Source organism: Melozone crissalis, unplaced genomic scaffold (assembly GCF_028551555.1).
Source record: "Melozone crissalis strain CALT ecotype California unplaced genomic scaffold, PUWL_Pcris_2 ptg000081l_1, whole genome shotgun sequence".
Lineage (NCBI taxonomy): Eukaryota > Metazoa > Chordata > Aves > Passeriformes > Passerellidae > Melozone > Melozone crissalis.
In genome coordinates, this window is record NW_026535858.1 from 18,061,867 (window position 1) to 18,088,207 (window position 26,341).

Consider the following 26,341-nt stretch of genomic DNA (forward strand, 5'->3'; position numbering starts at 1 on the left):
TGTCAGCTAGTCATTTCAAAAATGGAGCACTGCAACAATGAGTAGTTGCAAAGAAGGTTCTAACACCAACAGGTGTTATTAAAAACACCACAGGTGATTTTGGAGATGCAGAAATAAAATATTGACCTGGGGGGCCCTCCAGCTGAGCTTCAGTGCTGGTCTTTTTGATATCCAGCTGTGCAGCACCTCAGAGGGTTTCGTGCAGGAGAGAAGACTTTTTTCTCACAGAAGCATGGCTGGTTTAAGGCCTTGTTGCATAGTTGACTTGTGTGGGCAGAAAACATTTGCAAGCAGCTCTGCACACAAAAACTTCACATGCTTTCTCCAAAGGGCTCTGTATCCAGGGAAAACCAGGTGGGTAGGATGGTGAATTGCAGGAACGCCAGACTTGTGAAGGCTGACCTAGAAGAGAGACTAGATGGAGCTAAAGAATAAAGTACCTATTTATTAGAAGGCCTCAACGGATACACCTTGGGCAGCACAAGAGCCCAGCCAGGGCTACACCCAAGATGAACTCAAAACGGTCACAAAATGGATGACTGGTCACGAGGTCTCACACTTTTATAAGCTCTGGTCCATTAGCATATTGGAGCTAACTGTCCAATTATAGCTTTAGGTTATGAAGTCTCATCCTTGTTTTGCTCTCTTCAGTCCACTGTTGTTTATGCTCTTGGGCCTGAAATTTGGATCATGTGTCCTTGGTCTCCATCTGGAGAAGGAATTGTTTTGTCTACCTACTCTGTGAAGAGAGCCTACTACTCCCTAATATGAAGCTCAGAAGTACACTCTAAAGCAGTATGGAATCAGAAAAATATAAAAGCTAAAACCTGAGGCATCACAGGTGGCTAATGGAAAGCCTAGATGATGGACACCTTGGGCACCTTTCTGCAGCTGACACCTTCCAAGTGTCAGAGGCATAAAAATAGCATGACAATGGAAGGTCAGTGGGGTTTGCAGAAGCAGAACTTGGCACTTCAGCAAAAACCTGTGGGTAAGAGGTAAGCACTGGAGCGGAAAAAGGGCTTCACCAGCCAAGGTGTGAGGGCAGCTAATGTGTGCCCCAGGTGGTGTGGGCTTTACATGTGTGGTTTAAGCTGCTGAGCATGCTCTCTGGGGAAGGACACCCACATATGAATGCTAATTTAGGCATTCTTCCTATTTTTACAATCTTCCTATTTCTGGCATTTCAGTGGCTTCTGTTAGCAGCCCAAACCAGGTGGTGCAAGGAGTGCACCACTGGATGCTGCTGGGATGTCCTTAAAGGGAAAGGAACACATCCATCCTGCAGCAGAGATGGGAGGCTGAGTAGATGGTGCAGGGGCAGAGAGGAGTAGAATAGATGACCAGAATTGATGTAATGAAATCTCCAGGGGGAATTAAAACCCTTAAAGAGTTATAAATTATAAAATCGGTAGCCAAATTTATAAAAAAATTTAACAAAGATTTCTTAGATCGTTAACAAAATAGAATTTTGAGAAAAAAACCTCCACAGCCTCGGGCAGCGTCAACCCCGGGTGTCAGCGCTGGGTGAATCAGGATCTGACTGACAAAGTGTCAGCGTTTCCCCAGTGGTTCACCCGGAATGCTTCAAGCAGCTGGCTTATATACAGTTTATTCTGCCTGAGGCAGGAATGACCGAATGTTTCTTTGTGTCTCTTCACATGTAGAACTAAATCCATACATGTGCAGGAACAGACAAAGGTAGGTCCAGGGATCCAGACGAATGTCTGAGCATCTAGGTAGAGTCTGTATTCATATGTAGCAGAGTTCTTGAGCACAGCAGATGTAATCTTCTCCATGCAGGTCTGGTGAGTAGCTTAGACATTCCAGCAATCATGGTCCAGGAAGGTGTAGATGCAATCTTCCCAGGTGCAGATGCCAGGGAAGTCAGCAACCATGGCCCGGGAATGTTTCATTCATACATGAACAGACTCGATATTATCTTAATGTTGTCTGGGAACTGATTGAATGGAAATAAGACTCTGCTCCCAGCCAGAGTGGTCAAAAACTTCGGACTTTTACAATATTTATACATATATAGCATGAGTTATCTCTACCATACACTACAAAAGGATAGAGTCAGAGTAAGGAGAGGAAGAAGACTTTGTTTTTATGTGGATTTGTACTTAAATATTTTTTTTCTCACTAATAGATTTTTCACAAGAAATATACACCACTGGTACTACAGCTTTAGAGATGCAGGCCTTGTGTAATTGCATAGCTGCATGTTTAATTCCTTGCTTTTAAAGAGGCACAGCCATCTGATCTGAATAGAGGCAGAGACCCAACAGATACTGGGGATTCTTAATTCTCATTCGAGAGTGGGGAAAAGCTACAGCCAAGCGCACAGTGAAGTAACTGTTTTAGGATTCATACCTGAATATTATTCTATTTACAAACTGTATCCTGAGACAAATACACGAGAACGTACAGCATAAGGGCATGAAAGGAGCAGGAATAGGGGATAAATGTCAGGGAGTTACAGACTAGAGGTAACAGTGAAGGCTGGATGAGAAAAGTGAGGAACTAGATCCATTATTGAGCAGTTTCCTTATGCTATGATTAAAAAAAACCTGGGCAGATTTGAGGTGATGAGAATGTTCTGCTAGTATTGTTTTCATCTTGCTTAACTTAGATGCACTTTTTGCACTTTTAGTTCTCTTAAGTCAGGGTAAAACATGCTGTGAGCAGGGAGTGAAGCACTACCCTCAATGTACTTGGGTATGCCTTTTTGTGTTGTTTTTGTTTTTTTTTTTTAATTTGAGCTAACTAGATATAATCTTGGAGTAGAACAGCTAACAATACTGGAAGCAGAGTTTGCAATTCACTGATTTTTCTGCTACATCCTCTATATTTAGGAATGCTCTTTACTCTGAATTACACTTGTTGGAGGTTAGGATTTTTCCTTTTTCTTTCCCTTTTTTCTCAGGGATTTTTTTCCCATCTGTTGACTAAGAAATGATAACGATGGTACTTAAGAGAGACAAAACATGTAGCCAAGACGGAGGGGGAGCAGCTGGCTGCAGTCTCTCACAGGTGAGGGTTTGTTTTTCCTTGGAAAGGCCAGAGATACAGCGAGGGGGTGAGGGGCTGGGCTCAACTCCTCGCTCTCTCTCTCACTTTCGGCTCGGAGGGGGACGGAGCGTTGCTGCGCAGAGGATTCTTTCCGGTGTCTGGATCTGTCCCTTCCCCAGCCTTCCTTTGCGGGCTCTCATGTGCTGCTGATACAATACACTTCATGTTGAAAGGTCAAACACACCTTGGGGGTTTTTGGGGGTTGGTTGGTTTTTGAGTTTTTTTGTGGGTTGTTTTTTTTTTTTGGGTTTTTTAATATAAAAATCATCTCTTCCAAAACAAAAAGTGCAAACTGAAATTATAATCAGCATATTTTTGACAGTGCAGTAGAACATTACAATTATAAATATAAATTACAGCTGAATATTTAGTTGTTTTTAGAATGTGACATAAAATTATTACAGTAAAATGCAAATTAAAAAAGACACCCATAACGTTTTTTTGGAGAAGTTTTCATCATAAATTTATAATCAGTTCAAAATCAGTTTCACAACTGCTGAACAGTGTATCTGCTATGGGCAAAAGCTGTCTGAGTTGCAAGAATCAGCACTGGTTTATCATCTCTCAAGTTCCGCTTCCAAGATTTCTCCCCATGTGTCGACATCCATTGGATACATGCTTTTCTCTGGCAAACTGAATTGTGAAGGAATGTTGCTGTATTTCCCACTAAGCCATTCTTGCTTCACTTTGCTTTTCCAGTAGTTCCTCAACAATGTAATCTGGTGGAAAAACACATAGTCAGATCTCGGAAAGGAACCAATTTAAATTGCATTCAATATAACAAGTTTACACTAAAAGAGTAGTGCTAGAAAAGGGATTTGAAATGTGCCTTTGGATATCTAGACATTAAATCCAGGAAAGGGCAATGCTGCCAAGAAGCAGAACTTTTCTGTTCCTGCCTCAATTCTTTGGTGGTCAAGATGAATGACCCATACCAGGAATTTGTCTTACAGCTTAAAAAAGGCACCTTAAAAAAGGTGTGACCTTAAAAAAGGCTGTGACCTTTCTTTACTTTGGAGGCTGTCTGGGTTCTTCTCTTCTGCCAGCCTTTAAGGGCGAGAAAATGTAGACTTGGTGTGTTTGTAGCTTCTATTTCAAATCCCTTCCAGATAAAACAGACAATCAGTGCAGGGAGCTCTGGAAATTGCTGTGCAAGGGCAGCAAGATCTACACACTGAAAGGGTAACCACTATCTGCTCACGGCTGTGTCTCACACTGCAGAAACTTTACTGAAATGTCAGTCTAGCGGCTGCTTTTGTTTCTTTTGCTGCTGCTTCTCTCTTTTCACCCCTCCAGTGCTCTCAAACACACTAACTAAAATAAGGTGGGATACTACCCTATAGCTGGCCCAGAGTAATCTGTAGAACCACCTATCTGGTCTACCTGATCAGGTCCTCATCTATCTCAACTTCCAGGCTGATTTCAACAGTGAGAGATCATTCAGCAGGTTCTGGAGCTAAACCTGCTGCAAACTCCTCAGAGCAGTCTGTGTGGGGGGAGAGTTTCTAAACAGTTTATAAAAGCTCCTGCTCATTTCCTTTTTTATTCCCTTTTTTTTCCTTCTGAATGTGCATCACTTGAGGTGGATTGAGACAGCACTATCCAGGATGATTTTTCAGGAAGACATTCCTAACCAGCACATCTATTCCCACAAAATACAACCAGAGAGCACACACCACCTATCGGAGTTCTGTTACCTAGTCCCTGCCGGCCCTATCGGTGGGAACGTGGGTTTTGTCTGGTGTTAGGGCTTGTGTATGACGAAGGTCAGCGCTGAGGCTGTGCGGAGCAGCAGGAGGACTAATGCCGAGCCGAACAGGTTGTGTCCTGGTAGGAAAAGGGACAGCTTTGCTTTATCTCCCAGTGTATTTTACCAAATGTCCGTCTGCCAGGATGCGCTACCGAGCCACGCTGTCACCGCAGCCGTCCCCCTCACAACCCTGGGATGGGTGTGACAGGATGTCATTTCCTTACACTTTTCTATTGGCCCCCAGCATTCTCGTTTATGTCACTGCCGGTGTTCAACCGCTGGAGGTGGATTTACCTTCCAGGAATAGCCATTCCCTCGGTCGCAGTCGATCTCCCGCTGGCAGACGGCGCGCACGGCCAGGCAGTGGTGCCGCCACAGCCGCTCGTTGCTGTCGATGACGCGGTGCCAGACCTTGCACGTCACGGACGCGTGGCACAAGCTCTCGACATCCAGCCCACTGAAAATCCGGGAGATGATCTCGGGAGGAAGGGCAGACACGAAGTCACCCAGTCCTCCTCCTCCTCCCTCGGCGCTGTCCCAGCCGGCAGCGCGCTCCGCGTCCATCCCCGAGGCCTCGGGGTGGGGAGGCGTCACTGCGGCCTCTCTGTGTGAGGGCGGCCGCCGCCGGCAGCGCTCTGGGCTGGGTGCCTGCCTGCCGCCATGTCCCCGTCACCCGCCCGCTGCGGGTGTGCGCGTGGGGCGCTGGTTTCGGGGCGAATCTCCGCACTTTCGGGACCACGGAGGCGGCGCCGCCGCGCGGCCCAGGGAAGCTGCGCGTCACGGGGCGGCCGCGCGTCATCAGGCGGCGGCAGTTCCTGCCGGCCTCGGCACCACCTCCGTCCCTGTCCCAGCGGCTCCGGCAACCTCGAGGTGAGGCCGGTCCAGCCCCGCAGAGCCGCGGGCCCGAGGGAGCGGCCCCCGCTCCCAGGGCCGGAGTGGTTCGTGTCCGCAGCTTTGCGGTTCAAGGAGGAGCGCTGTAGCCCGCGGCGGCTCTGCCGTGGGTGGAAGGGGCGGGGAAAGCTCGGCTCCAGCGGGAGAGTGGAGCATCGAGAGTCTCGTAGTAGGAAAGCCTGGGGGAGCTGGGTCTGATCAGCTTCGAGAAAAGACGGCGGAGAGGAGATCTCATTCTTGAGTATAAGTATCTAAAAGAAGAGTGCCGAAAGGATGGACCAGGCTGTGCCCACTGGTGTAGAACTATAGGACAGGAGGCAATGGGCAGAAACTGATGCCCAGAAGTTCCCCCTGACTATAAGGAAGAACTTCTTTCCTGTGCCGTGGCTGCGCATGGAATAGATTGCCACGAGAGGTTGAGGAGTGTCCCTCAGTGGGGATATTCCAGAACCATTTGGATGCCATCCTGTGCCACGTGTGGTAGGATGACCCTTCTTGAGCAGGGAGCTGGGGCCAGATGACCCCTGTGGTCCCACTGAACCTCCCCCATCCTGGGGTTTTGTGAGCCCCTGAAGAGCTGAAGGGGTGCGGGCAGAGTTTAGCCTTTGGTGTTTCTCTTCCTAGGGCGACAAAGTTCAGCTGGTCAATGTGCCATCTCTGCAGTGCAGAAAGTTCTGGAAGGGTTGGCAGAGACTCCCCAGTGATTCTGTGCAGGGAATACTCCAGCTATTATTTTTCCCTGATTGTTTGTGCTGGTGAATTGAGTAGTGAAAAGGCAATGTGTTGAAGGAAAAACAGTTACAGTTTGGGTGTGCTTTCATAACCTAAAAAGCTTTTTAGATGTAGTGGCTCTGGACTGTGGCTTTTGAATCTAGCACCTGTGTATCTAGTGTCATTTCAGTGCTGCAGGCTTATAGCCTGTAGTGAGAACTTGCTGGGAAGTGCTTGATTCATTTGGCATCTGATCCTGAAAGCTGCATCTTAAAATTGTTGCCTGACTTTTAAAGTAGGATCAGATTTTGGAGAGTTGTGCAGATTTACCATAAAGCAAATTCTAATATGCAGTTTCAGCTTTCTCAAAGTTTTGTCATGGCAGCAACCAGTGTAAATTATGTACTGAAGCCCCAAAACAGCACAGTCGGGGTCAGCAGTTATTAGAGAGTCTATTGTTCAAAACTCTTTAGGTATGAGGTAAAAGGAAGGTGCATTTATTTCCTCTGTAAGCTGATGTTGAGAGGATGTTGATGATCAGTTTCAAACTGCATTTGTTAATGGCAAGCATTCAGACCAACTTTTGTGTTTGAGTCAAAAGTGCATGTTTATATTTGTAGTGTGTGAGTAGAGAAAATTGATTTTGTTTTGTCAGAAAAAAATCAGGAGGCTGATGCAGAAGCACCAACGTTCTTGCTGTTGAGATGTCCTGTATTCCATTGTTAATGGAACCAGCATGTTCCAGCTCTGACGTACAGGGAGCCACAAAAACAAGGAATAATGATGCTACTTCCAGATTTTTGGTGGGTGTTGAAGTTTTTAATGAAGTTTAATATTTGTAAGCATGTGTTGAAAGTTAAGGAGGTGTTATGTTCTCTATACAAATGAAATGTCAGCCTTTGCTGTGGTTGAGATCCCGGGGGTGGACTGGCTCAGGAAATTCAAAATGATAGTGTTGTTTTCAGTAAATAATTAATGTGACTTTGGTGTATTTGCATTGTTTTTACAGAGATTTAGAGTCTGGTTACTTTCTGGGGAAATAAATTATAGGAATTTAAGAAAGACTTTTATGTTTGCAGGGTTTTGGGGTTTTTTTCTTGGACATATTTGTTAATGTTAATTTGACTTTTATTAAACTTGCTCTTTCTGTTATATCTATGTAGGGAAACTCTAGAGCAAGGTGGTGGTAAAGCTCTTCTATGAATCTTTCAGTTTGTAGCCTTTTAGGTATTTATTCCAAAGATCTAAGAAGTTCTGTTTTATTTTGTTTCGTTTTTACTGCATGAAGGTTCCTATAAATGTTGTTTTTCTGAGTGGGTGGAAACTGCAAAAAGAATTAAAATATTTGAGCAATGGTCCCCATACCAGAAGTAGGTGGTTACCCAGACTGCTTTTGAGGGGCATAAACTCTGGTCTAGTTTCCCCCCACTCTTCTGTGACTGGGTAAAAGAACTAAACAGTAAGTGTTCTTTCAGGTTCCTCTTTCTGACAATAATGAAAGCAAAGAGTCAAAATCTATTCAAAGAAAGAGAGTGCTTCCATCTTGGATGCTGGAAAGAGATCTTCTGGTGCAGAGTGTTTCCAAGCCTGTTACGATGGGAGGTAGGTTTGCAGTGTGATAATGATTGCATTCCAATATGCATTCCTGTGCTTTGATACACTTTTTAAAAATATAATGGTGGTGATAGGAAGTATTAATTTGCTACTTCTCTTTCCATGCTCTGTGTGGGGCCAGCTGACAACGACTGACTTCTGTTGTCTCCTTTGTCATCAGTCCTGTGGGTGTGATAGAGCTCTTTTTCATCAGTTAATTTTCTTTCTGTTCTTTTTGTTTTTGATGCTAGATAAATAAACTCTGTTTGTACAGCTGAGCATTGGACGTTCAGGAGCCCTTTGCTGTAAACTTGCCTATTTTGTATGTAAATTCTAAGTAGTTTCTATCTCTTTAATTCCTAGAGTTCTCCACACTTAAGTCACTGATGTTTTGCCCTTCTAAATTTAGCTTCTTAATTTCACAGGTTTTAAGGGCAGAAGGGTTTGGGTGGTGTTGCATGTTAGTTTTTTAATCATTACTGAATCAAACTTGGTTGTTTAGTCCAAAGTTAATTCCTAGGAGGAGCAGTTCATTACAGCCTGATAGATTCTTACCAACATAAGGCTAAAGTAGTGTTGCATTCCCTCCTGTTCTTATGGGAAAAGAAATTGCTGGATGTGTCATGTGCTGCTGCTGCCTAGCAGCAGTGACAGCAGCAGAAGGCTGTTTTCAGACACGCTCAGTGGCATACATGAGGTGCCTATGCATTGGCACAAGCTCAAGAAGACTTTATAACATGTCTGCCTTCGGTCCTGGGAGCTTCTAAAACTGCCATTAGACAAACTTTCTACATGGCATTTATTGCCCTTGTGACTTTTATTGATGGAACAGGAGGGCCAAAGAAGTGAGAGAGGGAAAGTATTTCCATCACTCCCTGTGCTGAACACAGCACACTCCACCCTGTTTGCCCTTCTGTGGGGAGGTGTGAAGTGGTTTGGGGCAAACTTGAGTTTGCTTTGCTGATCAGTCCAAGTATATGAACTGTGGCTGGTGAGTGTGTGTCTGCTCCCATGTGCAGCAGCTCTACCTCAGTGACTCTTTCCAGCTCCTCTTTCTACTGGGATGCTGTTATGGATTTGGCTCTTAATATCCAAGCAAGCCCACAGGAGTATGTTAAATGCAGTGTCTGGCCAGTTGCTTCTTCCCTCCTGTTGTAAATACAGGTGTCTGTGTGCACTGATGAGGGCAACTGTGGCTTTAACAACCTCAATCATGTGCCATCCACCACACTGCCTATTCTTTTCCTCAAAAGCTAGTTTGGAAAAAAATTATAAGATGACAAAGAAAATCTGTGTTTCAGTATTTTTTCTTTCATCTCCCTTCTAAATCTAGACTGTTCCTTCCTGCGATATTTATATAAAAATTGCATGGTGTTGAGTCCTGTACTGATGTAATAGTTTTCTTATGTTTGTGCTTTTGTGTTGTATTTTTGGGGGAGTGAGGTTTGTTTGTCTATTTATTTGTTTCTCTGCCAGTACAATAACATTTGCTATATGTGTGAATATAATGTTTATTTTAAAGACGGAATGTTTTGGTTTTGTCAGTGTTGAGATTAGGAGCTGTGTGGGTAAGTATCTCAAGCCCTGACCTTGGAACTGGGGATAGATGCAAACATTAGAACTGTTTAAAAAGTCTTTTTCACAACTGCTGCTGTTTCTCATGCCATGTGCCCAGTGCTCTACTTTAATGATTTCTAGTCAGGATTTCACTAAAAAATTGCATTCCAAAAATATCCTTTTTCTTTTTTTTTTAAGGTAGTAGAAAGAAAAAAGTCCAAGGAAGGGGAGAAGGTCTTACAGAGTCATTAAAATCAGAAGTACATGTACAGCAGAAAAAAAGATTACCTTCTGAAGAAACTATAGAGGATTTTGAAGGTGGAGAGCAAGATCAAGGGAAAAGGAACTGCCTTCCCTTCCCTGTTCTTTTATCTCAGGTAACTTTTTGGCTCAGGGCGCAACCATGATATTGCAAAAAATGAGAATGTAGTTGGCAATGTCATGTTGAAGGTTAGGTCTACAACATAACTTTTTGTTCTCTGTGTTCTGATCGTGATTTGTTGTTTTGAAATACCAGTCTTTTGGATAGCTCTGTAGCAAGGATCATGGAAGCCTCAGAGATTTGGTTTTCTGCATTTCCTTCAAAGGATTTGGGACATGGCCCCCACATGTCCCACAGAAGTACCAGGCTGAAAACTTTGCAGCAAGAAGCAGGAGCACATGGGCCAGAGCACTGCTCCTAGGAATGGCTGGTGTATGTGACTTCTTTTTCTGAGAACCTCTGGGGATAGGTGATGGTGTGAAACTGATGCAATGCAATACTGGGCTTTGCCCAGGCAATTGCCAGTGTAGTAGGTGAGGGTTGATGGTCAGATGAGGATGGTGTGTGGCTCAGCAACTGCTGTTTCAAAGGAAGGTAGCATGGAGTGTGCTTAAGCCACCATCTCAAAATCTGAGTCAAAAAAAGGAAAAAGAAGTAACCTGAAACCACAATTATTTGTGGCAATGAGTGAACAGACCCTTTGGTTCAACTGGTCAAGTCTCTCTGTGACCTCACAGAACAGCTGCCTTTTTAGGCAGTTAAGTCCTTACTAATGACATCCTGCAAGTGGTGAGAAGGATCATTGCTAAAGTCAAACAAAGCATATTCTGGTGAGAGCAAACAGAGTTTCACTGACTTGTTTCCTTTAAGTGAACCACTCTGGAAGGTGTTTTTAATGACTGGCATTAAAATTGCCTGGGTGTGTTCCAGGATCTGATAAATTACTTAAAATGCTTCTGACACTGAAAATTGTTGGGTTTTTTTTTTTTGGTTTTAAGGTTAATTGAAGCAAACTGTGCATGGAGAGCAAGTAGTAGTAGTAGTTTTGGTATAACAGTGGTCCACTAGGTCCATTAATAACAGCTGCTGAGCTATTTTCTCATTGCCTGGTTATAAAATGAGTAACTACGTAATGAATTATTCAATTTTGCAATTTGTACGTAGGAAACTTTACTTGTTTTCACCTAATAATTTCATAAATAATTTTAATTTCAAGTACAGTTTAAGAAATTGCTTTCAGGACTTTGCAGAGAAACTGATGTATTAGGGCAAGCAAGAGTAGTAACCATAGAGAGCTCTGAAAGACTGTAATTTGGATAGCAGAGCCTAAATCATGGCCCTGCTGTCATGTTTAAGGCAATTGATAAAATGTTCTGTAGGGAAGAATGCAAAAGTATCTGAATTGCTGTGGTTGGCAGCAGCCACCAGAGGCTGTCCCAGTGCTGAGTGCTGGTGGCTTTTGGTTTCCCTGGATCACAGCCTGGTGTGTAACCAGGGAATTAGTGTGAGCCTTCTGTCTCCTTATGTACAGTACAGGCAATGGGTGGAAATACATGGTAGAGAACTCAGAAGCGGTAGTGGCAAATAACAGTAATTTATGCTTTCTTTTGCAAAGAAAGGCTTATTTCTTAAATTGCAGTTGATTGCTGAGCTGTATTTTGGGAGTTGTCTTTGTCTCCTAGTTGAGTCACTAAATGTGCTTCTGTCAGGATCATCTGATGGTAATGCTGACTTTCCCTTTCTTAATCAAGTTGCTGCTCAAATGTAATTGGTTTTGGATAACATTTCATGAGACTTGCTTGGAAAGGAACAAAATCCAGTAGGAAATCACTGGTTGATTTTCAAGCTCTGCAAAACGCACCTGTGTAAATTAAGTATAAATTTACTGGAGGGAAAACATAGATAATAATCTTTAGAAAGCACAGACATTTGAATAGTTCTATGATGTATCAAAGTAATTCAACCTTGAATGTAATATGCTTCCAGGTAATGTCTCAATTGTCAGGACAGTGTTTTTTTCCTGAGTTGTGTATCTCAGATTCTTTTTCTAAAGAACACATTTCTTATTTTAAATGTACATTTTTTCCCAAAATTTAAAGTGCAGTTAGTGTCAAAACTGAAATATTTGCTTAATGGTGTCTATGACAGACTGTTGTGATTTAGAGTCATGAGCTGAAGCATTTAAGATGTATCAGTGTGGGATTAACCTCAGGGTATGTGTCCTGAGTTCCCATATATCTTCTATATAGATAAATACAAATATACTCCATGTATCTGGCTGCTTAAATTATTAAGAAACTCATTAACTTAGTAAGTGATTCCTTAATCATTTAAATTGATCCATGGGTAGGAGTCTGTCCAAATTACATTCTTCTACAGTCCACTACATCTTCACCTGTATAATCCCCATTAATTTTTCAGGAGCAGTACTTTAAATTGGAAGTTAATTTTAACTAGTTCTTGGACTGTTCACAAACTGAGGTGATGAGAGAACAGGTCACGTGAAGGAACGGAAGCTGAGGAAGGAAGCTGTTAGATAAGTTTTTCTTTGAGTTTTTCTTTTAAGATAAGTTTTTCTCTTTGTGTTTTCTGAACTTGGGGTTTTCATTCAGCAGCTGTATTTAGCAGTGAACTTGAGTTTAGGGAGTAGAGTAGAAGATTTTTAGTCTAGACCAGATGAACTTTCAAGGTCCTTTCTAAATCGGGCTGTTCTGTGACTGATTTTGAAAGCAGGGATGATGAGGCACAGTTTTACTTCAAAGCTTTTCATTCTGAGGAGTGTAAATTTTCAGGTTTTTCAAAATGTAACCTTGTTCCACAGAATACATTTGGATTACCTCTTCAGACTACCATGAGAGATATGGAAGGAAGTGGCAAGACTGGAACAACAAACCCTGGAAATTCTCTGGAAAAAAATGATAGGCAGCTGCATAGCAAATGGTCTAAAAGAGAAGGTCAGATCTCCATTAAAGACAACAGAATTGAGGAAACAGAAAACAAAGAGCACATTGCTGGTTCTACCAGCCGACAAGCTCACTGGGGCAGAACTTCCCAATATCTTGGTGCTCAGGAAGGGATTCTTGAGCCTGATGCAAATCTGGGCTACAACACTGAGATTTCTGATTCAGCCAGAAGTGCAGATGCTTCAGAAAGCTCCAAACAGATGCAGCATAAGAGGACACCTTGCAAGTATGGAAGTGGCTGTTACAGGTAAAGCAAAATCAATACTAGCTTGGTCTAGCTTGTTATTCAGAAATAATGTATTAGCTATGGAAGAGAAAACTGTAAATTGTTACAAGCTTTGATTTGGAAAAAAAATCTTTTGTTGAACAGGGATCTGATGAGAAACAAATAGCAGAACACTAATTTTAGAGGGATAAAAGGAGGAGCTGGGATTGCTAACTCCTAATACAACCCAAACAAGGGATGAAGTATTTGAGCAAACTAAAAGATGAAGTGTTGCAGGAAATAAAATATAAAGGTCCATTATAAAAGGAAAAGAAATAAAAGACCTGTGTGTATGGTATGAGGTACTAGCAGAGAAGAGATGTAAAAGGTTCAAGTGCCCAACACAGACCCTATAGGTTTGGTTTTTTAGCAGATGAGACTTACATGAAAGATTACTGTATTTATTGAAATTACTGCCTGCTTTGTGATCTGAATGTTTAAATTACTTACTCTTTGTCATTCATAAATAATCAAGAATTTATCTTATTATAACTTGATGTTTCTGCAATTTTTAAAAAAGCTTTCAGTCACCCCTAAAACCAGAACAAAGCATACTTAGAACTTGAGATTAACTCTTATCTGGACAGTCCTTAGAAATACTGCAAGTGGGGAATAACAGGGGCTTTTCCTCTTCTTTTCACTCATATCCTTTCAAGATGGACGTGGTAGAAGATTTGTCTTACCAGAGAAGTAATATGTCTTACCAGAAGTAATTTGTCTTACCAGATTTGTCATGCCAGAGAAGTTCCAGAACACCAGTGCTGGGTGTCTGGCCTCCTGCTAGTTCTTTCTGCCCAGAAAAAATCTGTGGTGTCCTGTTGTGTTACATTAAATGGAAGGCTGAAATCTTAAGTCGAGAAAATGCCCACTGACCTGTGAACTACATTTAGGAGACGGTTTTGAGCTCTAGATAATCCCATGTAATTTTTTTGTAAATACAAAAGGCTAATCCAGGAAACAGCAGATTCTGTGACTTTTTTTATCTTCCCCCAAGGGGCTTCAACAGTAATAAAAGCAGTGAGTTTGGTTAGGAACCAAACAAGCACAAGTGACTGGCTTCCTGTATGTTCGGTGAGCCTGATGCTGAGATAACTGAATATCAAAATTATAAAGCTGTTGTGTTCATGAGCACATCACATGTTGGTTTTCATGTAACTTCGACCTATCTCATTTTTTTCCCTTAATGATTATGACAAAAGCATGTCTTATTAGACAGTTCTGTTGATCCAGTAGTGCAAATGCAGCCTCTGGTTTGCTTCAGCTACTTTGAATTCTGCTGAGACAGGTTTTGCCCTGTGTGCGTATTAAGGAAATTCAATGTTCTGCTATGAAGAAATATTCCTTATCTTTATGAAGGCAAATCTTAGGTACTGGTAGTAGGGAGTAGGAGTCTATATGTGCACATTTCTTCCTGGGTCTCTTGATTGTGAGACATTCGGCAATAATGCTTTTGGAAAGTATTGCTTTATAAAAAGAAAAGAATGTTCTGAAATAACAAATAGCAGTCTTACTTTGTCAGATAGGGAGAAAAATAGGGAGAATTTTGTAAATAAGGAGAATCAAAATGTCAGTTTTGATCTTCAGGAAATATTATGGAACTTGACTTGTTTGCTTGCAGCAAAAGAAATGTGCTTTGTAGCCTGTCTTTGTATTTGCTTTTAGTTCAAGGCCTCTAAGTAGTTGTTTCTGTGTGGTGGCAAAAGTGTGTTAGAGCAAATATTAAATGTTAGATCTAGTTATTTGACTACATTTCTATTAGCCTGTAGCAAACATTTAGTAAGTAAATTTGTAACCCATAGTTTAGTTTCTTCATTTATGAATTTGAAAACACTGCTTTTGAAAGAGTTAAACTTGATGCACATCTCTTGCTGCAAGGAGTCTTCTTGTCACCTTCATTCACTGTCATTTCTGAAGTGGCCAAATTCAAAGGAGCTGCTATTATCATTAGGAGACAAAGTGCTCTGGTTATGTTGTAGATGCCTTTATTTGTTATCGAGGAACTCGCCCTCTGAATGCTGTCACATGTTTTTGTCTGCTGCTTGCTTTTCTGAAGTTGGCAGAATAGGGAATTAAAATAAATCTACCGCCACCACCCTTTTTAAGGGCCACCATAGAAGAGGTATAGTAGACCTGAACTCTTGTGTTTGAAACAGTGTCGTGGTTTGAGAGGAAGTGAGTTTTTTTGGGATGCTGTGGTCAATCCAATAGGTGCTCAGATTTGAATATTGGCACCTGGTGTGGCCACTGAGGACATGGATATGCCTCTGAGAACACAGGAGGTTAAAAGCAGAGAACTCCCAGGAAAACTTTCTCTTGGGTTCCAGTGGGTGAAAGGTTCAGACCTCTTCCCCTGCCCAGCTGCTGTGGCTTGGCGGGGAGGGGAAGACATGTGGTAGAGCGAGGTAGGTCGGGCTCTGAGGATGGAAAGGTGGACGAGCACCAAGCCACCCCTCCCCCAGGAGAGAGAGAGAGGGAGAGAGAGAGCTGTTGTCTGTGCCTGGGCCACCTTGGAATTTGATAGCATGCCAGCTGAGAAGAAGGGGGGGTTGCAGAGAGAAGGTGCCTGGCAGGACAGCCATGGGAGTTCTGGACAGGCAGAGCCTGAGATTTTTAACCCTTTTCTTGGATGATGGAAACCTTACGAATGCTGATCCTCCTGGAGCTGAATGAGAAGAGAGGTAGAGATGAGATAAGAGGAAATGGGCCATGAGAGAAGTGGAGAAGAATCTTAGGTGAGAGGGATGATGTAGTGGCCTTTGGCTGGACTTTTCTTGTATAGCCATGGACAGAACCATTTTTCATGTGACACAGAGACTGCATTTAGGGGGAGGCAATGGCTTGGAGCCAAGAGAGTGCAGTGATGTTATGTGAAGGAGTGCGTGAACAGAGATGACGGGTGAGGAGAGTGGTGGTGCCCTCGATCTTCAGTGAAGAAGAAGACCTCTGTTCTTGAGGCCCCCTTGGCCCCAGGGGGTGAATTTGGGGGGGACTGGTGTCCCAAAAGTGAGAGACTGTGCTTTTTTTGGAACTGGGCAAAGCATCCTTAAAAGGAGAACCTTTTAATTTGGAGCCTGTTTTGCTCTATTCCTGGTCACATCTCACAGCAGACACCAGGGAACATATATTTTCATGGGGGCACTGGCATCGTGCCAGTGTCAAACTGTGACACGTGGCAACCATGATGCTTTATGTATCTAGATGTGGAAGTAAGGATTAAAATTAAATCAAGGAACATAAGTTGCTGCTGTATCCCTTTCAGAAGATAAATTGTATTTCATGTGACTGAGAATTCTTGCTATTACTGCAAGTATGTTAGTTCTGTGCATTAAGAAAACTCAGTGGCAAATGGCCTCTAAATGATTTGGTTTCATCCCATTTATTTTAATGGGGAAAGAAGTAGGCTGCCAGTCTGAATTTGTCACAAGAAGTGATGTTTCATGAGAATTTGTTATAGAATAAAAGACTGCAACCCTGCAATAGTTTCTAGTGAAACGTTATTCAATTGTCCTACAGTTTGTAGAAGCAACAAAAGACCAGGACAAGAAGCCTATCACCTATGTAAGTAGATCCAAGGCATACTGGATCTTTGATAAGTAGCTTATGAAAGAGTTAATCTGTAGCTTGCTGGTGGAATTTCCTGAGTGAAACATACCTAGCAAATGGAGATTTAAAGAATTAATACTAAATAGCTGGTATTTGTCAAATGCTAAAAGGAAGCCTGAATGGCCAGCAGAGCTCACAGTGTTTAAGTCATCTTTGTAAAAGCTGTAACAAATTCTTTTTTGTTATAGTGGTAGTTGAAGTGCTAAAATGAATATTGACTGTCCTCTGTGAAGTTCAGAAGTACTTGTGAGTTTAAAGGTGTTTCTCTGATCAGTGAGGAAGTTGCTGTGTATGGAGGTGGCTGCACACATCCTTGGTGTGTTCTGTACCTGCTTCTAAATGCAGCTGGAGCAAGTCTAAGCTAAAGCAGTAACTACTCTGCAGCTGAAAGTTGTTATTCCTCCTGCTTGAGGCAGGCAGCTCACTTTTATAATTTGCACAAACACACTAGAGGTTATGTACTCTGGGAATGATTGAGGTAATCAATAAAGTATTTTGCAGATGTCTTTTGGAAAATAATTTATTTAAAAATCTCACATTTCTTACTTCTCAGTATTACACTTGGAAAAAAAGTCTACAGGAAATTATAGGGAAAAAGTAGATTTGCTTTTGCTACTATTATGTTAATTTTGATGTAATTTTTTTATCCTGTTTTGATCTGTCACATGAATTTCTCCTGAAGTGGGAACTTGATTTTCTGTGTTCTTTTTAATTCCACTTACAACAGTTATAGAAGGGAGAAACTCTTCTTTAAGTGATGTTTATGACTGTCTAGTCTTGAGTGGTGTATGTACAAAGCTCTTGCCTAGAAGTGGTAGAAATGTTCTTTCAGTGATTCATAAATTTATGTTCTCTACTTGTTCACCTCGGATTCAAGAAGTTGTGGATGATGATCTTGTGCTGTCCTCACTAACATTGGTGTGACTCAGCTACACATGAAGTTGTTAATGTCTTATGGTACAACTTCATGTCAGCATGCTAGTTTGTAATTCAAATAAAGCCTTTTGTACATATGTTGGAGGTCTGAAACTTAAAGCTGATGGGAAATAGGAAAATTCCTGGTTTAACTTCTGTTGCAGCAGGTGCTAAGACAAAATTTCTTCTGTTGTCCTGAAGGTAGGTCATACAGTCTGTGTCAAGTTAAACATTAAAAGCTCCTCTTCATGTAACCACAGAAAAATGAGCTGTCAATGATTCAGTAACATGTTTTATATGTCCTCTCTTGTGTTGAAATGGATCAGTCAGTTTCAGTGTGTATTTGTCTTTTGCAGGAAGAATCCCATTCACTTCCAGCAGTTCAGTCATCCTAATGATGATGACTATCACAACATGGAGATGGTGGCTCAGGATGATGATGACAGCCAGCCTGAGTGTCCATATGGAACAGCTTGTTATAGGTGAGAAACACGTGCACAGTGGCTCTTCTTGTGTCAGGTTAAGAATGTTCTCCTCTGCAGTTGCAGAAGGACAGTAGAATAATGACTAATTCTTGATGTTTACATTGCCTGTAGCCTTCCGAAATTTACTGCGGTCAGACTTCTACCCTTAAAGCACCCAAGTCTGTGCATATTTTTAACACTGACACAGTAAAAATCACTATTTTGGTAATTATCAGCTGTCACAGATGAAAACTTGACTGCTCAAAGAGCCCATTCAGTGACCTGGAGATCAATACTGTATTTCTTTTCAACATTCAGTAAATTGTTCTTTTATATAAGCAATTTATTGTTACTTGTTGTTCTTGATCTTTAACTTTTAGTTTAAATTTTGGTAATGTATTTGTTGTGATTTTGCAAAAAGACTATTTTAGTCAGTACTTGATTTATTACAAAGTATAATTGAGGTAACAGCAATAAAATCCAGTTTATGGCTGACTGCTGTTTATTTTAAGCACTGTTGATTTTCTTCAAAATATTGTTGTATTCTATTGTTTTTCAGTATCTCAGGTTTACATATTTAGCAGACTGCATAATTATCACAGTGGACAAGAAGATACCTTTTGAGGCAATAGCATTTCTATGAGAGCATATTGAAACTGGTGGCTGCTGTTAAAGATTGTTTCTGCATATAAACATTTTCTCCTGGAAAGTGTGATTATCCTAAAAAGCATGATCTCCATGAAATGTAACAAAATGAGAACAGCTCTTAGGAAAAAGCCTTGGTGATACTCAGCTAATGCAGAAAAAGTGGTTCTCTTAAAAACATGTATGAGATGAATTTTCCATCTCAGGCTGAGTGATACAGACTTATATCAGTAATGAAATTGCTAACATGCTTCTCGGGAGTACAACAGATGCTTTATCTAAACCCCAAACTGGCTCTTCTTCCAGATGAGACAATCTCTGTGTTGCATGAGTTAGTAATTTCTTAATCTCTGTTTCATTCTTTGGGGATAGAGGAAAGGAGGCACCCATGAAAAATTGATCATTCTTTTGATGAAGCAACAGATATAATTTGAAGGGGTTTTGTGTTAATTTTTTTTGTCCTTATATACTGGCTATTATCTGTCTGATCTAAATGCTCTGCCTTGAAAATTGTCCATAAAATACCAGGGAATTCTGCACTTGTGAAATGTGGAACAAGGTGATGGAATCAAGCTTTTACTGTTTACTTCTTTGCAGGAAGAACCCCCAGCACAAGCTGGAGTACAAGCACAGTGCACCTCCAGGTAGGCCAATTTGTTCAATATTACAGAATGACAGAAAATTCTGAATTGGAAGGGACCCACAAGGACAATCGTGTCTATCTCATTAAAAGGCTCTAATCTCCCTTTAGGAAATAAAGTTGCATTTATAGCTCCCTCTTTATTAGGATTATTTTTTTTCTGGGATTTTTTTTAAATCAGAAATTCTCAGGTGAGATAAAATTTTAAAATATTCTGATGCTCTAAACAAAATACTGCAACTGTATCTGTCATCTTCTTGTGTTGGGTTTTTTTCACCAGTGATTTTCTTTCTGTGAGAATTAATTTTTGCATATATGTTTTCTTGAGGCCTGGAGGGAAGATTACTAAAAATGAATTTGAGTTCTTAATCTAACACTTTGTAGTCTTTTCATATTCCAGTAACTTGATTTGGTGAAGAAACACAGGGGAATGTGCTGTGTACATTTTGTCTGCTCTTAAAGAATTGAAAGAGATACTTCTTGGTTTTATTTTTTTATGGTGCTTTCTCTTGATTATTGAATTGGAGCTTTTCCACATGAAATCCCAATGCTATAAGCAGTAGTTTAGAGCGGAACACTTATGGATCTGTCATGATAATGCATTTATCTTTGAAGATTCAGGGCTATGACATGATTAAGTTAGAATACCATTTATGGAAACAGTAGTGTAAAATACTTAAATGCCCTAAAATATTCCAATTTCCTGCTTAAAAACCCCCAGTCAGATTTGATGACATTTGTCTACAGATGGCAAGGGTAATGATTTTAAGAGCAGTTTATCTGGGTAATCTCTTGGGAATGATTCAAGACAAAAATGGTATTTTTGAGGCATCAGAGTAGCTTTTATACCTGGAAGTACAGCACAACCATTTCAGCATTTGTTTAATAGGTCAGTTTCCTGTTGTAGCAGCTCTGAGAATAACCCTTATGGCAGGGTTCGCTCTGTCCTGATGACAACTTCCCTTTCTTTAGTAACTGGAAGAGGAACACGACAACGCGCTTCAAGCAATGGTGAGTGTATTCTGTAGTTATGAGTGGGCACATCAACCTGGGACACCATTGGTCTGCTGTGGCTCTTTTGGCATTTAATAGTGCTGGAGATGCTTGATAATACTTAGCTGAGGAGAAAATAGTCATTATTTTAGTAAAATCCTTCTTGTTTTCTTACAAGTAATAGTCCTTCAGTTGCATTTGTGCCAGTCTTCCTGGATAATCACACCTGTATTTTCCTAGAAGCAGACAAGAAAACAAACATATTTTAAGGAGAGACACATATGGCTAAATGGTGTCTTCCATCTTCACTCCTTACACAGCAGCCATAATAGGATTAAAGGAATCCACTATTTCATGCACAGCTAGTTAAGGTTGCCTTATAAGGAATGGTTGCTCCTGTAACATGCAGATACTCCCTCTGACCTTTAACTAACTTCCAGATGATAATCTGTGCATGTACTGATGAACTTCCTTACTCATATAGTGAGGTACTGAAATTTCAGGGCTTAGGATAAAAGTATAGAAGTTTATGTATGTTGGAGGCACATAGACTCAAGTTTTAAACATGCTGTCTTCAATTGAAAAGACAAGTGTCTTCTAAAGAAGGCAGGAGCCTCCCTTGAAATGGAAAATGTAAACAAGCTCCCTCTGAAATATTATAATTTTGAAATTAAAAGGCTCTCAGGCAAAGACGTGGGGATAGGAAGAGCAGTTTCTTACTAGGAAAACTAAAAATACAAATGCAATAGTACAAACAAACAAACAAACAAAAAAAACTAAAACCAAAAAACACTGACAGAGTCAGAATACAACCTGACACCCTGTTGATGAGGGTGGTAGCAGTACAATTGAAATGGTGGCTGCAGTCCGGGAGGGACAGGTGTGGTTCTTTTGAAGCAGTGATCCTGTAGAAAGGTGCAGTTTTCCTCTGAAGACCCAGTGGTGGTATAGATGGGCCTTGTCTTCCTCTGGGAATCTAGTGGAGAAGGAAGCTGCTCCTCTGGGAATCCAGTGGGAAAAGGCTGCCTGCGGTGTTCCAAGTCTCAGATTATATCCAGGTAGGAATGTTTGACTCCTCTCCCCAGGTAGAGTTTCTCACAATAGGATGATGTAATTTTATCAGTCATGTGGTGACACTCAATGGCCCACTAACAGAAGATATTTCCTGGAGAGAGCATTGGTTATGGAACAGATAAAGAAAACTGCCCAAATAACAGAAGATAACTGCCCCACCTCTAACAGATAGGAATAGAATACCAACATATCTTAACAACCCAGGACACATGCTTAGGTCTGCTTCCAGGATTCTTTTTTGTCTCATCTTCCAAATGTGAAAGTTCCTAAGTTTTCTGAAATTAAAAGTGAGCTTTAAAGAGCAGTCTGAAAGTCTAATGCTGTGCAGTCTTCGCTTTCAGTGACCAGAGTAAGGCAGGAGGGTGTAGAACTGTTGCATTTTGGGTGGGAGTGGGAAGTGGCTTGTCTTCTTTGAGATCACCAAGGAGAGGCAGGGAATTTCCTAAAGAAATCTTCAAAATAGATTTGCTTTCTACAGAAAGTAAATAAAAGTGCAAATAGTTGTATGGCAATATGGCAAAGTGTTTTGACCTCTCTTTCTGTTCTATGTGAATGCAGGAGGTTATTTTAAACTTTCCACTGAGAAATTTCTTTGCCATATCATTTCTTATCCAGTTTGTGTGCACTTTGACTATCACCAAATATTTGCTATGCTTATATCTGTGCACCAGAATATTCTGAGGCATGTTTGTTATGTGTGTGTTTTAGTGTATCTTGTGATACAAGTACCAGCCCCACCGTGATCAGAGGTCCATGGTAGAAATTTGTGTTGCAGAGTGTTGAGGCATGCACTGAGTGTTGAAGATTTTAGAATGAAGCAGGCTGGGCTGTGTGCATATCTAAAAGTCCAAATCTATTTTTGAAGGTTTTAATTTTCAGCTGTGCCTCTCATAAGAGTACATTCCTTATCCAAATAGTAGGGTGCACCCTGCCCCTTGTGTGTGCAGCTGATGGTCAGGCAGGGGTGACTCTGAAGGAAGAAGTGCTGCTCTTTTAGCATGTAAAACTTGCACACAGAAGTGAAATTCAGTCTGTCAGATTCAACTTTTCTTACTAAGAACAAACTGTGGAAGAATTGATATTCTGCACACACAGGAAAGAAGGGAAATAATTTATTAAGTTCTGTTTATATTTACTATTTTAAAAAAATTGTAATGTTTTGTTGACTGGTTGACTTAGCTCTGTGGAGGGCAAAGCTTATAAAAGGTGGTGCTCAGCAAGTTCACACCTCAGGCTATCATACCACGTCCTGCAGGGTCAGATAGACAGTAAGAGCTCCATTAACCTTTATTTTGTCATATTGGGCACAACTGCACCATTAGACACAGCAGGATTAAATTCGCTACAAGGGTATTTAAATTCCATGAGCCAAGAGAAGAGGGGAGCCCTCTACGTCACAGTTAACATGTTTAGCTTTCAAATCTAATTGCTACCAGAATTGCCTGTAGAGAATGTCTGAAAAATAATCTGAGGCAAATTACTGGGGAATAATTGTAGGGAAGGAATTTTTAAAAAAGTCAGAGTTGTGCTGTTGTTAAATTGTCACTACTGAATGACTTCTATAGGTTGTTGCTGCTGAGATGAATCACACCCTGTAGCCATGGATTCTCCTACATGGATTCTTCTACATACTTTTGTGCAGGTTTTCTAGAAAGCTGATAAGCTCACTTCAAAATAGAATGTTTTGGAAGGAGCAGTCAGCAAGCTTTTTTTCCCACATCAAGGAGATACTTCCATAGAAAGTTTCAAGATCATCTTTATAGATAGGCTACTAGAGAAAAAGCTGAATTAAGCTTAATCATCAGCTTTAGGGGCCGCAGGGCTAAATTAAACTACAGCAGAAAGAAATGGAGAGGAAAGGCATAAAAGGAAGTGTATCACTCACTGCTCAAATCAAAGTGTTGATATATGAGGAGGGAGAACATAGTATGCATATCTTACATTTGTAAGAAGAATATGAAAGTTATCAGTATTTTGCCAGCATTCCTGCTTCTGTTGTAAAATACCACTCACAGTGCTGTGAAAGTGGCAAAGAGCTTTTCTTTGATAAGCAGCTCTTGGGCTTATGATTTTCGTAACCTTTGTCTGAGAAGGGGGATTTTGCTTTTACTTTATTCAGCATCTTCATTTTGACCCCTCCTCTCCAATTCTGCAAGGACTATAGTCTGTGATTCTGCTGGTTATGGGCTAACACAGTGTCTTGGTTTGAGACAAATTGGGAGGAAACATCCAGAAATGAACGTGCCCTCCCAATTATGGCATTATTAATTTCCTCTGAAGTCTCTTAAACAATAAGCCAGCAAGCATAAAAAGAAAGGTAATTCTGGAACAGGAGCGTTCCCACTCCCAGAAGAGTGTGACTGAAAGAGGCTGTAGTCTGGCTATGTGAGGTACTGGTGGTGGTGTTTGTGCCTGGAGCTCTGACCTGAGGTTTCAGGAGTTTGCTGAAAATTGTTTATGGTCAATTTAAAGAGTTAGGATTTGGCCTGTGTGTCTGTAGCTAAAGAAAAAAAACCCCCATATTAATAGTTCCATATGAAAGCTGGTGACAACTGCTCAACAGATAAGTTTGCCAGACCGATATCATTGCATGGTTATTTCTAGATAAGGTAAGAATGCAAAACTGGGAGGGAAGCTGAGGAATGAACATGATTTTACTCAGAGATGTGACTTAAGGATAGAATAAGACATGATTGGACTATTAACAGGCCATAGCTAGTTAGGAATTTTGGAAATTTAAAAAGTGTCACAGATATTGAGAGCAAGGTTGAAACACATCTGTCAAAAAGCATTTCTGAACGAAATGACTTTCAGAAGGGAATCACAGACTATCCAGTATGAAGGCAAGTGGAGAGCATAGGAGGTGAGTGATCTAGAAGATTTTATTCTCTCATATGAAGGAAGCTATTAGCTTCCAAAGACTAAGAATACAAAGGATGGATGGGGGCAGAAAATTTAGTGTCAGAGTAGCCATCTAGCAATAGCTAGAGGCTTAACTGGAAGACAGATGTACTGTTTAGGTGATTCTTTCTTGTGAGGAGAGATGCTTTACTATCTGGGCTCTGGGAGTGATCTTGAACTCTACCTTTATTAGTCATGGATACATGACATTTTTGTCCCTACAGGAAAAAGGGCAGTGAAGAAGGATGGTGTCAATGATGGTGAAACCAATGAATATGACCTCAATGACCGATTTATAGATGACGAGGAGGAGGAGGAGGAGTGTGAAGCTACTGATGAAGACTCGGACTGGGAACCAAGTTCAGAAGAAAAGGATAATGAAGATGTTGACACACTTGTGCAAGAAACATGTAGATTTGTTAGGCTCAAGAAATAGCTGCTGAGAACAGCCTTATAAATGTCCAGTGTGATTGTGTTAAAACATGGTTGCACAGAGGAGAGGAATTGGTTTGAAAATTTTTTCCTCCATGATGTAGGCAGTACAGGAAGATAGTAATAGGGGTGAGGGGATTCTCTTTCTTATCTGTATGTATTATTTTGAGGCTGGTGTGGTGTTTTTTTGTTTTGTTTTGTTTTATTAAGTTGTGGACCCAGAGGATCGAGCTCTGAAATTTTTGTTTTTTTCTTTTTTCTCTCCTTTTTCTTTTTTTTTTTGTTTTTTTGCAACACCATTGGTATCTTGTATTTTGAAATACAGTTTTAAAGGTTGTTAAAACTTCATCTTCCTGTGCTCAAAAGAAATATTGGTAGGAAAGCCTAAGCCATTTTTATTGTTGAGTTCGTGCAGTTTTAAACTTCGTTATTCTGCCTCCATCTTTTCCAGATGTTGTTTTGTTGATTCTCTTGAGGTACAATAGTTAAATACAGGTTGTCTAAATCACTTGAGAGCAGGATCTCAGTGTATTGAAGCACTTGATTGGCTCAACAACAAGTATTATTTGCTCTGATTACAACAGTACCTCTTTCCATGTTCATCACTGGAACAGTTTCTAGTTCTCAGCAAAGTCTTGATATATTTTTGCACAGTTAAACTTGTATCATACAGTGGGAAAAGCATGTAACTGTGTCTCTGATTTCTAAAGACCTTGGAAGATGTTGCCTTCAATGTGTTCATCACTCCCCTGAGCTTCCTGGAAAGCAAGTTAAAAGGTTTTACTATATTTTAGGACACATGACGGGAGCCCTGTGAATTTGGCACCTTTTTTGGTCAAAGTCCTGAAGTTCAGCTAGAGAAGCATTCTAGTATAGCTTCCAAGTAGGCATCCACATACACACCAGCTGGTTTTACAGACTTTTCAGGAGGACTTTGTGGATGTGCCCTCTACAACTCTAATGCCCTGGTTTTTGACTGAGCTTGTGTGTTTGTCTTGTTGTGAAGAGGCTCCTCTTACAGGAAAAACTGCCAAGGGGGAATCAAACCAAGCATTGCCTGGGCCTTGCCACTGCTGCATTGAGCTTTGTGCAGACTCAGCTCTCAGCAGCCCTCAGATCTCCTGCTTCTGTCACACTGGGGCTGTCTTGGGCAGGGAAATTGCCCTGTGAAGGAAGCTGCTGGCTGCAGGGGAAGCTGCCCTGATGGCCAGGATGCAGGAAAGCACAGACCTGGCTTGGGCTGGGCTGTATCACAGAGGAACTGTCTCAGTCTTGCCCAGGAGGCGCCTCCACAAGCAGGTGCATGCAGCTGCCACAGGCTGGAGCGGCGCTCTCTGAAGGAAGAGGAGGAGGGGGAGCCAGCCTTATATTGAGGTGTTGGCAGAGGGAGAAGCCACTTTCCTCTGGGGCACGGGAGAGATGTGCTCCAGGCTATGGGATGCAAGATGGGACTGTGCAGTCTCAAGTCCCAGCAGTTCAGAGATTGGGCACTGGGGATGGATCTTGTGAACCTGCCCGTTTCTACCTCAAAAAGCCTCATTATACACACCCCCTTGGCACTTGGAAACTTTCATTCTTGGAGGGTCATCTTGGTCCTTACAGATTCT

At 41.3% G+C, this 26,341-nt stretch overlaps 2 protein-coding genes across 2 annotated transcripts; one reads left to right on the forward strand and one right to left on the reverse strand.

Moving 5' to 3' along the window:
* Positions 1-2,728: 2,728 nt before the first annotated feature.
* On the reverse strand, positions 2,729-5,575 carry FBXO48 (F-box protein 48). Its single transcript, XM_054290546.1, has 2 exons — positions 5,120-5,575; positions 2,729-3,794 (listed from the first exon to the last, which is right to left on the reverse strand). Exons 1-2 carry the CDS (start codon positions 5,387-5,389, stop codon positions 3,633-3,635), a joined length of 432 nt encoding a protein of 143 aa, XP_054146521.1. The 5' UTR covers positions 5,390-5,575; the 3' UTR covers positions 2,729-3,632.
* Positions 5,576-5,824: 249 nt separating this feature from the next.
* Positions 5,825-25,018, forward strand: APLF (aprataxin and PNKP like factor). The gene is made up of 7 exons (XM_054290548.1): positions 5,825-7,230; positions 7,903-8,029; positions 9,776-9,954; positions 12,661-13,049; positions 17,942-18,067; positions 19,292-19,338; positions 24,527-25,018. The coding sequence occupies exons 1-7, from the start codon at positions 7,132-7,134 to the stop codon at positions 24,736-24,738; spliced, it is 1,179 nt and encodes a 392-aa protein (XP_054146523.1). The 5' UTR covers positions 5,825-7,131; the 3' UTR covers positions 24,739-25,018.
* Positions 25,019-26,341: the final 1,323 nt, after the last annotated feature.

What these genes read in the sequence shown, in the direction of transcription:
- FBXO48 (XM_054290546.1), bottom strand. Translation starts at nt 5,389, where the DNA reads ATGGACGCGGAGCGCGCTGCCGGCTGGGACAGCGCCGAGGGAGGAGGA. An exon ending in GGAATGGCTATTCCTGGAAG is followed by an intron (nt 3,795 to 5,119) that starts GTAAATCCACCT and finishes TTTTTCCACCAG; the next exon opens with ATTACATTGTTGAGGAACTA.
- APLF (XM_054290548.1), top strand. Translation starts at nt 7,132, where the DNA reads ATGTCCTGTATTCCATTGTTAATGGAACCAGCATGTTCCAGCTCTGAC. An exon ending in CAAGCCTGTTACGATGGGAG is followed by an intron (nt 8,030 to 9,775) that starts GTAGGTTTGCAG and finishes TTTTTTTTTAAG; the next exon opens with GTAGTAGAAAGAAAAAAGTC. An exon ending in TATGGAACAGCTTGTTATAG is followed by an intron (nt 18,068 to 19,291) that starts GTGAGAAACACG and finishes ACTTCTTTGCAG; the next exon opens with GAAGAACCCCCAGCACAAGC.